General features: G+C 42.3%; 2 protein-coding genes across 2 annotated transcripts in view; both read right to left on the reverse strand.

Moving 5' to 3' along the window:
* TMEM236 (transmembrane protein 236) overlaps window positions 1-7,614 on the reverse strand; it is a 42,693-nt gene extending 35,079 nt beyond the window's left edge. The window contains exon 1 of the mRNA XM_036345830.1: window positions 7,129-7,614. Coding sequence (XP_036201723.1) covers window positions 7,129-7,385 — 257 coding nt within the window. The 5' untranslated portion in view covers window positions 7,386-7,614. The remainder of the gene's footprint in view (window positions 1-7,128) is intronic.
* A 3,461-nt stretch (window positions 7,615-11,075) lies between these two features.
* Window positions 11,076-13,129, reverse strand: part of STAM (signal transducing adaptor molecule) — a 91,705-nt gene continuing 89,651 nt past the window's right edge. Inside the window, exon 14 of the mRNA XM_036345808.1 lies at window positions 11,076-12,092. Coding sequence (XP_036201701.1) covers window positions 11,942-12,092 — 151 coding nt within the window. The 3' untranslated portion in view covers window positions 11,076-11,941. The remainder of the gene's footprint in view (window positions 12,093-13,129) is intronic.

The raw sequence follows: 13,129 nt of genomic DNA on the forward strand, positions 1-13,129 counted from the left end.
TCTATTTTGCACATGGGAAGAATGTAAATTAGGAGCTGGGGGACAAAAGGCAGACTGTTGTAGGTTGAATTGTCTCCAAAAGGAGATATATTGAAGTCCCAATCCCAAACACCTCAGAATATGACTGTATTTGGAAAAAGGGTCATCCCAGAGGTAATAAGTTAAAATTAGGCCATTCGAGTGGGCCCTTATCCAACATGACTGATGTCCTTATAAATAGGAAAGATTTAGAGGTAGACACGCAAAAAGGGAAGACTGTGAGGAGGCACAGGCAGTGTGACGAGATGAAGGCAGAGATCAACCGGGTGATGCATCTACAAGACAAGGGATGTCAATGGTGCGCCAGCAAAGCAACAAAAGCTGGAGGAGAGGCCTGGGATAGATTCTACCTCACGGCCCTGAAAAGGAACCAATGTCACCAACACTTAGACCTCAGATTTCGAGGCTGCAGAAGTGGGAGACAGTACATTTCTGTTGTTGAAGCCACCAAGTTTGTGGTATGTCGTAAGAGCAGTCTTGGGAAACAAACCCAATGAGTAATAGAATTTATGTTAGAAATATAGACGCTTCTTTGAAGGTGCACTCAGGCTGAAACGAATGCAAGACTGAAACCAGAGGACAGAATAGATGAAGAGAACTTGTGGACTTGGTGTAATTTATAAATGAAAGGCTGCATTAGGGCACTACCAGTAGAGTGCTGTGTGCATACCTAGTAAATTGTCTAAAAGGAGGACTCTCCCGGGAGCAGGCCTGTGAAGAAAGACCTGAGCCAAGCCACGTGAGCTATAGATCCCTGTTTGTGCAGCAAGAATCCTGACCTTGAGATCTCTCACAGAGGAAGCATGGTGAGTGGAAAGGCCAGATAATAACTTGGGAAACCACTCTGCTCAGAAACTCACTAGGTTCTCTTTTACTTAAACCAATGTCTGGAATGTCTTCCTGCTCCCAGCTTCGCTCGAGTCTAGCTTTCTTGTGAGAATTTCCCTGACTACTCCAAACCTGAATCCACACACATCTATTGAACACCTATGCGTGCAGGGCATTGTGTGGGGGCCTGATGGGATGGAATTGGCGGGGGGGGGGGGGGGTAGGAAAAGTGAATCAAAAGGGTACCTTCCTTACTATCAGTACAAAATTTTGATGACTCTCTTCTCTGGGCTCATCAAGAACTTGTGGCAGTCACATACTATTTAGTGATTTAGTGTATATTGTTTTACATTACTTTCTAATATTTTAATGTGTAACTGCAGTCTCCACAGTAGACTAAAAGCTCCCTGAGGAAGGCACAATACCTAATGTGTATTCAGGTATTCCCCAACAGTAGTCTCCGAATGAAGAATCTTTGTAGGGAGGTAGTTTGGAAAAATAGATAGAAGTTAGGGAATGCATGGTCTTGCATGACAGGCAGTCAACAGCTATTCAGTAAATGTTTATTAAACGAGGGACTGAGTGAATGAGAAATGGGAACTGAAAGGAAGTTCAGTTAGATAAATTCACAGCTATTGTAACAAACCCTGGGAGTGGACCAGTGGATCACTGTTAACCTGGAGGGTTTCTAGTAAAACTGTGCCATCTACTACTGTTACTGGTAACTCCGGGAGATGAGGAAGATATGTGTCCTCTCAGAGGCAGAGGACACAAAATCAAGTGCTTCAGCTAGCATTTTGAATGACACAATAGGAATCCAGAAGATTGCAATTGATTAAAAACATGACTAAAATCAATGCAATGATATTTCATAGGGATAAGAGTATATTATTGAATTCAGGTTTAAAAAATGTTTCAAGTATTTATCCATTGACCTATTCATCTAAATCAGTGGTTCTCAACCTTCTGGCCCTTTAAATACAGTTCCTCATGTTGTGACCCAACCATAAAATTATTTTCGTTGCTACTTCATAACTGTAATGTTGCTACTGTTATGAATCGTAATGTAAATATCTGATATGCAGGATGGTCTTAGGTGACCCTGTGAAAGGGTCGTTCCATCGCCAAAGGGGTCGCGACCCACAGGTTGAGAATTGCTGATCTAAATGTTGGCCTACACTTGTTCTAAGGCTAGAAAGACAGGCTTATGGATGCTGCCAAGGCATGAGATGCAGAAACTATGCATTGAGAGCAAGTTTTTCAAGGAATTTTAGTCAATCACACCCTCATTCATGAAACAAGTGACACAGTTGGCATGGAAGTCAATACATCACATCAAAATACAGTGAATTCCCTTTCTAATCAGAGGTAGACTGTGTCTGTATTGTGAGAAATAGTGTAGCAGGCGAACTCTAAGGTGTGGTCCAGCTTTCGGATTCTGTGGTATAATGTCAACCCTGAATTATACAAGTAAGGGAAGTGTAGATTTTTAAGTGGTGGTACTGACATGCAGAAAACATTTTCCAAGATCATTGCTCTGTCAACAAGGACTGCGAGGAAAAGGGGGAGTAGAAAGAAGCAAAGGACAAGGACACCTGCTGGTGAAGGTTGCCCAGTCCCAGCTTGGGATAATACAATATTCCTCAGGCTTCCTTGAACAAAACAACCAGGACAACGATCTGACAATGAACTGGAACTTATGGAAATTGGGGGAACCGTGCCCGTGTAAGGTGGCTCTGGAAATGAGGGCCTCGCTGGGTTGAGGAAAACAGTCATGGAGAACTAAAAGCTGATGCAAGAGAAATGAAAGAGGAAGAATTAACAGAATCTGATGACTTACTGCATGTGCTGGGAAAGAAATGCAAAAGTAAATATACTCTTGCTGATTTATTGATTATGGAGGGGCTGGACAAGGAAGAGAAAGCCTGTAGCCAGGTATCACATAATTATTACTACTGAGTGATTTAAGGTGACAGACACACAGAGAGATGTGCTCTGGGAAGAAGTAACCATTAAGCACCAGTGTTTATTTAGTTCATGGTAATTTACGATGACATTCTCAGAGGTGCTGAAAAGACAAGCTCGATTTCCTTGAGGTTGTCCAGTCTGCCCATCCGTGCCCAGATGTTTTTGGTGCTGCTATGGAACAGTTAGGTGCTCAGGAGACCAGGCTCTGGAGACAGACACCTTAGGACAGTGGTTCTCAACCTTCCTAATGCCGCGACCCTTTAATACAGTTCCTCATGGTGGTGACCCCCAACCATAATATTATTTTCGTTGCTGCTTCATAACTGTAATTTTGCTACTGTTATGAATCGTAATGTAAATATCTGATATGCAGGATGTATTTTCATTGTTACAAATTGAACATAATTAAAGCATAGTGATTAATCACAAAAACAATATGTAATTATATATGTGTTTTCCGATGGTCTCAGGCGACCCCTGTGAAAGGGTCATTCGACCCCCGAAGGGGTCGCGACCTACAGGTTGACAACCGCTGCCCTAGGGTCAATGTTGGCTCCAGTACTCAGTGGCTAGGTGGTCTTTTAATCTCTGTGCCCCCATTTTCTCATTTGTCAAGTGGATACTATAAGTGTTCTTACATATAAAGCTTACAGAATTAATTACAATCATAGAGGCAATGTGTTTACAACTATGCTTGGTACATAGTAACTGTTCAATAAATATTTGCTCTTATTTTACAACTGCTATTACTACCACTACCTTAAACAAATCATTAGCAAAAGCTCATCGAATATGTGAAGGACTTCAGCAAGGTAAAATGTAGCCCAAAATGTTGGAGTCTTTTACACTTGGCACTGCCCAGGATTCCTGACATCTAAAGCAATTAAACTCTGAAAGACTTGAGAGAATTCCTGAAAGATAGCCCTTTGTCCCAAGGCAGGGCAGGAATCCCTAGGAATCCTCCAGTATTATTCTGCCCCGAGGTACCCTCTCCTTGGAGGTCTGCTCCAGTTTCCGGGCTAGCCTTGCTCAATGGTTTCACACATTCACTGTTATTACAGGAAAGGGTTTCTTATTTATTGGGATATACAATTTGGTCTATATATAAATAGCTTTTCTTCATTCCTCAAACCATCTGCCTAGTCTGTTATGAGTTATGACAGGCATCCCTAAAAAGGAACAATCATTCTAAAAGAATGAGGAAGTGTTTAACAAGAGTAAAGGAAGGAGCACTGTATTAAAGTTCAGACCCTATTGTTGATTTAGTGTGTATGTCTTCAGCTCTCTGACATTGTTTCCTCCTTTATACAATGGGAATTACATCCACTTGGTCAGCTTCACAACACTGGCAGGCAGGTCAATGACTCAAGTCTGCACCTCTCAGATGTATTGCCAGGACACACCCTTTAGTAGCTGGATGACTCACTCTCTTCTGAAACAAGCCTTGTGGGCTCATGATGCCAATATAGACCTGCAGAGAGGTTCTCAAATAGGCCCATCAACAATACATAAATGCTAAAGACCTATGAAATTTCACATAAACAGCTATTTATTCTTCAAAGAATAATTCATGCTTTTAATATCTACTTTCTATAGTAGCAATTATTTTTGCTTAGCTCAGCTAGCAATTAAGATACACGACACACTTTATATTACCACATATATTAAAATATCCAAATTCACACATCTGGGAAACACATATAATATCCCAATATCCATCTATAGGGGAAATGTATCCTAATGACACTAAAAGGGTTGAATTTTTCTTGAAACACACTTGGCATTCAAAGTCAGAAAGAATAAAGAAAAAGTTGCATGACATAGAGGAAATAGCACAGAATCAGGCAGATCTGGACTCACAAATCCCAGCTCCACCACTTACGAACTTTGTCACCTGGCAAAGTTAATCATTTCTTTGAGTTTCTATTCTTCATCTATGAAATTTGACACTAGCACATATCTCCCTGAATTGTCACAAAGTTCAAATTTAATAGTACAGAATGCATGAAACTCCTAGAATAGTGCTCAGTAGCTATTTCTTCTCTTCTATGCCAGGAAGAGATAATAATATGATAGTGCTCATGCATGAGGCCATGAGGAAATAGTTTTACAGTCTCACTGAAATTATAGATAACCTGTCACATATTTAGAACACTTGTAGCCAGCCACACCCACAAACAGAAAGGAAAGAGTATTTTCCAAAAGAAATTACTGAAAGATATAATTGTTGTGACAGCCCAAGACACCTTAACACAGGAGGATGACCTAAAGCAGATATACAAAAGAAACATGTTCACTGCGGAGTAGAAATGAAACCTACTCTCTTCCTTACACTCAGTCACCCCAGGAGACTGGGAGCTTCAAAAGGCAGTTTCAGGTAGAGGTTAGGAATAACAATCATGGAATCAGAAGGACCTAGGTCCAAAGTCTGGCCCTTCCATTCACTAGTTGACTGGGAAAGTTGCACAACTCTCTAATCATGAATTTCTTCTTGCATGAGGTGTTACAGAATGAAATGAAATTCATATATAAGTCTCGTTAGCACATAAGAGATCAGTACAGAAGCAATTATAGCTTAATGATGATGATGATGATGATGTGTGATATGGGAAGCTTTGCTGCCTGAATGATATAAAGAACCTGGGGTCCTAGGAATTTGAGCCAATGTAAAATAAATAAATACATACATACATACATAAATAAATAAGTAAGCCCCTTCCTGGGCTGCCACAGGCCAGCTTCCCATTGGTTTACTCTCGTGGTCACTTGGACCTTCCTCCCTGGCCCAGCCAGAGTCTTAGACAGTCAAAGCAACTCCCAGGGGGTATGAGGAGTGGAGGGCCCAGCTCAACTCCAAACCCACCCCCTCAGATGATCTAGAGCAGCGGTTCTCAACCTGTGTGTCGTGACCCCTTTGGCGGTCGAATGACCCTTTCACAGGGGTCGCCTAAGACCATCCTGCATATCAGATATTTACATTACGATTCATAACAGTAGCAACATTACAGTTATGAAGCAGCAACGAAAATAATTTTATGGTTGGGTCACAACATGAGGAACTGTATTTAAAGGGCCGGAAGGTTGAGAACCACTGCTCTAGAGGCTTTAGGTCAAGGTTTGCATCATCTTCTGCTAGCAATTAAGATACACGACACACTCTATATTACCACATATGTTAAAATATGCAAATTCACATTTGAGAGTCCGGATCTGCCTGATTCTGTGCTATTTTCTCTACCTCATGCAACTTTTTCCTTATTCTTTCTGACATTGAATGCCACTGATAAAAGCAGCCAACCAAATGTTTTATTTCCCATCTCGGGAGCTCTGCCCACAGGGAACTGAAGCCCCCTGGTCCGTGTGATTCTTGAGGCCATATAAGTATCGGTATCTAAAGAGCACTTCACCAGCCACACTTCAGCTCTCCCCTTCCGCACCCTCCCACAGGCATAGCTATATTTATTATTTTTACATTTCTACCCCTGGTTATCTTAAAATTCAAACACACTCTATGCTGTTTAACTTTAAAATAAAAGATCTGAATAAAAGAAGATTTAAGATATCAAAGAAAACAAAGATATCCCAGATGAGAAAGAATTAGATCTGGAGATCTAAAAAGAAAAATATATTAGTATCAGAGATTGTTCTCAATACCTTCACATGGGTCAGTCGGTACAGCCATTCGCTAAACTGTCAGTTAAATCAATATTAAATCTTAATTTACTTAAAGTATTTTGTATTATTATTTAAATACTTCTCCCCCACCAGGGTAATATAATTTATGGACACAATAAAGTATTATCTTTTGAAAAGCTCAATAAAGGAGCCAGTTGCTTAAAAATCTCAGTTGGTTAATGGTCAAAGGATGCCTTAGACCTGCAAGCCAGGCATTAAAGACATTTAAAAATACACATTACTTTCAGCTTTATACAAAAGTGGAATTCTATATTCTAATCTGTGGTTATTATTTCTGTAAATTAACTGTCATAACTTTATGCAGTTGGTGTACAAAGGAATTAAGTCTAACATTTACTGCTCACGGTATCATGCAGTCAGGTTAATGCCTATCTTATGAACACATGGAATTAATTATTATCCATCAGTAAAAAGAACCCCGCACAAATATGGAAGATGCTATAATATTAATACTTTTATAGAAACAGTGATTGTTACTTCTCCTTCAGCTTACACTATGCACATTTCTGCTACGCTAACGTCCATACACAAAGTACATGAGAAAATATCTTTGAACGCATCCGAGGGATTCCCTGCTAAAAAAATTCTTTTACTTACCATCCTTTAATTTTTTTTGAAAGATGATGTTTCTTGTATAAGAGAACTTTTATGGGAACCCAAATCAATAGACTCACTGAAGCCACATAGGCAATTGAACAGGAAACGATCAGCCAATAATGAGTTTTTTCTCCTGTATTCCTTGACCTTTGATAGGCAGTGGCGAACTGTTCCACAATCACGAGCGTGGGGATGGAGAAAGCAGCAAACTCAAGAAGCTCGAACACCAGGAACTTGATGAGTCTTCCGGAAGCCATCTCCAGGCAGTGCGAGCAGCTGCGGGCCCAACACTCCCCCTCCGACAGTGAGCAGCATATGGACACTCAGATATGAACTAGGATCAAGTTCCTTGTACTCAAATCACTAACCAGTGACTTTATTCTTTTATTGACCCTCCTATGGTCCAGTGATCTTTCAACTTAACAACCGAGGTCTCTTAAAGAAACAGAGCAGTTGTGGAAGTGATCACCTCGTGTGTTTGCACATCTGTTATTAGAAGGCAGGTGGACTTCAGAACATGCTGTGAAGCACTGTGAAAAGAGGTATCTTAACGGAGCTTTTATTGCTCATTTGGACACAAAAATAGTTTATGTAACATTTAACGCTTGTGAAGTAGAATCATCAGAAGAATATAAATTTACAGTTAAAGGGGAATCCAATCCCCTATATCTATATCTAAGCAAATTCAGGCAAAGCAAAATACCTAAAGCCTGAGTCTTCATCTTGGAAAACGACACCTCATTTTTCTTCAGTGTGCTTGCAAAGCGAGTTTGGATTTATTCTGCTAACTTTCTAACCAGACGTCTTCCTGGTACTTCAATTGTTTATTTGTTCTTACACACTAATTGCTATGTATTTGTTTTTATACCTTATTGTTATTTTGCTGGTCAGGAAACTAACATGGCAATATAAACCTATTATCGGGATTAACACGAAGTTAAGAGCTATTTACATCTAGCCCAAAAGCACATCACATGCTTAAAATACAATTGTTTCCCTGAATATCCTTGCGTAGCCTCTGTGACAAGCACTTTGCTAGGTGCTGGGGTGTGAGGATGAATGAGTGACAGAGGTTCCTGCCCTGAAAATGCTCACAGTCCACAGGAGGAAACAGATCCCTGAGCAACAAAAAGTAACTGAGGTCAAAATCATAACCTAAATGCAATGGTAACACAGCAGAGAGCTTCCTCTTTGAGCTGTGGGAAAGGGAGGGAACGAGAAGGACAAGGAGGATGGGTGGCAGGCGTTGGGTGGCAGTGACATTTCAGGCAGTAAAAAAGAAGCAAGGAGACTGGAATGGGTTATAGAGTCCAGTGTGGCGGCAGGAAACGGGAAGGTGATGTTAGAAAAGTCAGCTGGGGTCAGAACATAAACGTCCCATAAAGGATTGTGTGTGTGTGTGTGTGTGTGTGTGTGTGTGTGTGTGTGTGTGTACAGGCAATTGTTTCTGAAGAGGAGCCACTGAATCACCTGGAAAGGGGAGGGAGTGCAGGTGTGGAGAAAAGGCGGGAGCAACACTAATCTGGAGGCAGGAAGCCAGCTGGGAGCAAAGGAGGAGGAGCAGGGTGCTCAGAGGAGCTGCACCACAGACACGCACTGCTTGCTCTTCAGACGGCCCTGTGTGCCTGCTGTCAGGCTGGTGCAGCCGATATTCCTCTGGGCTCCTCTGTCCCAAGGCCCTTCGCAGAAGGGGCCCTGCACTGTCTGGCTGTCCGGATGGACCGGGCTCTGGTGGTGGCTCTGAGGAGTAGCACCTGCTCCCCTCCCACTGCAGGACTGGTCAGCCAGCGCCTCAAGCTATCTAGTAGTATTTTATTTGAACTTGAGGTTTGAATTCCCTGATGTTTGGCAGAAGTCCTCTCAAAGGAAAGAAGAGATGTGGAAGAATGGTGACAAGGATATGGAAGGATTGGGCAGGAAGACATCTGAGCAGCAGTTCTGTGGCCAACTATTTCCAATATCATGTAACTGACATTGATTCTCTATATCATCCCTAACAAATATGCTTTTTAAAAGATGCTAGTTACAGTGGCTGGGGCATGGGCCCCCAAACTGAAGGGTTGCAGGTCCATCACTGGCCCAATCCAGGAGCCTGTGAAAGATACCAATTGATGTGTCTCTCTCCTCTCTCTCTCTCTCCCTCTCTCTCCCTCTCTTCCTCCTTTTCTCCCTCCCTCCCCCCCTTCCACTCTCTCTGAAAATCAATGGAAAAAAATATCCTCAGGTGAGGATTAACATAAAAATAAATTATACTAGTTACAAATTATGTTAACCTACTAAACCTCTGTCTTGAGTCATCAATGCCATATTGTATTACAATTTCTTATACACACTTTATGTATTAATAGGAATTGTGACCTGATCATTTGAAGACAGTTGCTGAATAAAAATATCCTGGTTCCAGGGAAAAGAAACCTTGCCCAGGTCTGTAATTACATACTAAATGCTTACATTTTATTTCCATGTATGGGAATTAACAGTGACACTCACTTTATATTTCTTACCTATAAATCCTCCTCTGGTTCCTGATCTCTCTCCACCTTTACCTTCAAAGACCACCCAAGAGTGTGAGCATTCCTGTGATGAGTGAGATCTGCTGCTCTCCACCATGCGGGGTGCTGTGAAAACTAGCTGTGCTTTCTCTGAGTGGGAGAGAGGTTTGCTTCTCCCCCACTGCCCACCATGAGCCCAACTCCATGTAAAGGGAAGATTTGTTAACATTGTTCTTTGGAAACTAATTGTGTGCAGGTCATGGTAGCCACACAGTTAGTATTGACTGCCACTCCGGGTGGGGAGAAGACACGAATGCACAGGTAAGGCCTGAGAACATTTACCGAGTGAGCCGGGCAGGTTAGGTCTGTGAAGGGCTTTCTCCAGCCACATCAGGATGAACAGGCTCTGGGCCACAGAATGTCCGGACATGTAAGTACGGCCTGGCATAAACTGGGCCAATCACTTTCCCTTAGGAATTTGAACTAAGAAACATGGGGAAAATTTAATAAGTGGAATTAAAAGAGGCCATGATTTTCATCGAGTCAGGATTAGAACAGCCCAAACTGTATGTGCTATAACCACTTCCAGCATGCCAATGACACTTGGTAACTACTTGCTGACTGAATGAATGAAGCAATGAATGAATGAATGAATGAATGAATGAATGAATGAATGAAAAAGTGGAAGCCAAATGGTGAGGGAATAGAAGAGTTGGTAGACAGAAAGACAACTGGAACAAATCAACAGGGAGATGGAAGAAAGACCAGTCTCTCAGTTGAACTTTCCAGTTCACATGTATTCTTACAAAACGGAGACTTTGCTCTTTGCAACCAAAAGAGCTTCAGTATAAGACAAAAGAATATGTTTACAAGCAGGGGGCAGATATCATATGGAAACTATATGCAAAACTACTGATGATTCAGAGGAGAGGACTGACCAAAAAAATCCAAATACAGTTGATCAGAGAAGGCCTCTGGCAGAGGGGACTTTTGACCTATCTTGATTTTCCTATTGACTCAAAGCAATATCTACATATTGTACAGCATTTCTCTGTATCATTTGATGACATTTCCTTTGAAAAATAGTTCTAAGAAAGTTCACGATGTAGTGAGTTGGAGAGAGGGTTGGGAGAAAAAGGCAAGTGTTTAATACTATGTATAACAATATGGATGGCAAAATCTCATTTTTGTTTTAAACTATAGTTGTAGATTTAAATGTAGAATTAAGAATCCAGAAAGATGCTCATCAAACTGCTAACAGTGCTGGCCCTGGAGAATGGGTGATGAGGGGTGGAGGGGGTTTTCATTTTATTTATTAATATCTGTATCGTTGCAACATTTCATAAGCAACAAAATGAAAATAATTTAAGACTCATAGCAATCAATTAAACAAAGCAATTCCGGCTTAATAAAAATGGTGTGCTTTATTTTTTTGTTACCTCTCCTCCACTAATTTGTTTTCCCTAACCTCTCAGTAGAAGCAAAAGAAACAAATTCCACTTCCACTTTCTCTCTTTAAGAGCCGTACTCAAGAGCAGTGAAATAGCCAGGGGCAAAGGGAAGATGGGAGAAGGCCTGGAGGAACCCTCTCCTGGCCGGGCATTTGGGTGTGAGTTTGATTGCCTTCTGCTCTCACAGGAGAGGGTGAAGGAGAGCCTTCGCCCTCAGTCCTCAGTTAAACCCGGTATGAATCCTCTCCTTGCTCGCCCCCTCCCAGCAGAAATGAGCATTTCTTCCTTTATGTCCACACATCTGCTGAATACTCTGTATCGCTCAGGCTTCTGCTGCAACACTTCCCTCCCTGTTGTTTGTGCACGGGGTCCCCTGCAAAACCCGACGCTCTTGGAAGGCAGAGAACATCTGCTTTCGACTGCGCGCTGTCCTGTCTCCACACACTGCCTACCACCAAAGCATACCTGTGGGAGGAAGGAATGCATGGAGGAGAAGAGAAGTGGTGGGCCGTGGGTCTGTGTTAGGCTTTGACAGTGGCTAGCTCATCTTTTCTTCCAGAGGAATGCTGTCCCTTTCAGAAGGAGACATCACCTACAACCTGTCACAAGACAATCTGTTCACCTGCGAGCTTCAGTTTCCCTGCGTGGTCCCAAGTCCAGCCCCCATGCCTCCTTCCTCCGTGGCCATGGCTTCTCACAGTCTCTCTAGAAAAGAGAGAAAAGCAAAGCCCCCAGGGGTGGCAGGTTCTTGCTCGCATCATGCGTGTTAGGAAAAGACTATGCCCCGGTGCACTCACAGAGACTTCAGGAGTCCCCGTGTTACAGTACCTTTCCCAGCCTTTCAACCCACGTGTCCTCAAAAAGGCGTGTTCAGTAATGGATCGATCCAAAGGCCGCTGGAGAGGACCGTCTAGGATTTGTCCGGTTCAAGGTACAGCCTTCAGTTATTTTTGTCCTCAGTCCTTCTGGTGTCATTTGTCGACACTTTCCGTAACAGATGGGAGGCAGGGAAGGTTTCTTCCTGGGGGATAGAGGAATACGCTAGCTTGGCAAAGGAGAAGACTGCCGTTGCGCCATCATGCCAGGGGAGAAGAAAGCGGGTTTAAAATCACCCGCCCTTCAGTTTATGCCAATCCCGATCCTTTCCCTTCTAAGTTCCCCAGGCGAGTCCACCATGCAATTACACCTCCAATAATTGGAAGGACATGAAGGGGGACATTTTCAAACCACCCTGATTCTTTACTTAGATTCATCCAAGACTGACTCAAAAAAACTGTGCCCCTCGTCTGCTCTGCAATGCTGGGTTTAACAACTTCCTGGTGGGAAGCATGGCTGGCTTTCCGAAGCTGGGCCTGCGGTGGACAGACTGAGGCTTGCGGTCAGCGTGCACTTCCATGTGCGAGTGTTGATGCAGTGCTTTTTATTTTAGTAAGCAGAAGATATGCTGTCCAGGGAACACCTGCTCCCCACACTCCCAGCTGTCATTTCCTTCCTGCAGGCAGGAAGTCAAAATTGAAAGTCTCTGAAACTGTTAGCAAGACCATTTGTAATCTCAAAGTTTGTTCATTGTTTTCGGTGTGGCGTCTGTGAAACAAAATGTACAAACTTCCAGGAATGTCCTGGCATATCTGCGGTTTGTTTCCTGTGATCCTTTGGGGTTGATGTGCAAAGAGGCAGGAGGCGGTGGCAGCAAGACTGCTCTGAGGATCAGGCTGGGGAAGAGGTGACAGTGTGTCCCTGGGCCTAATTTACTGGTTATTTACAATTTCCAAATTATATCACTGATTCTCACAAGCAGGTGTCACCAAATAACTCACTTGAAGTGAATTCAGTAAGATTACATCACCATTTGATATAGGCCCCTTTTACCAATTTATGTTATCATAGTCCAGACTACACTAAATTTATATATCCTCATCTCTCTGGCTATTAAATACATTTGTAAGATCAAAGGCTTCACTTTTGAAACACTTTTAATATCCAGTACTTATCTAGGGACTCTATTCTTGAATTTAACAAAATGTAAAGAGTGTCTTTACCTTTTAAAAATAATCTCTT

Source organism: Myotis myotis, unplaced genomic scaffold (assembly GCF_014108235.1).
Source record: "Myotis myotis isolate mMyoMyo1 unplaced genomic scaffold, mMyoMyo1.p scaffold_m19_p_1, whole genome shotgun sequence".
NCBI classification, from domain to species: domain Eukaryota; kingdom Metazoa; phylum Chordata; class Mammalia; order Chiroptera; family Vespertilionidae; genus Myotis; species Myotis myotis.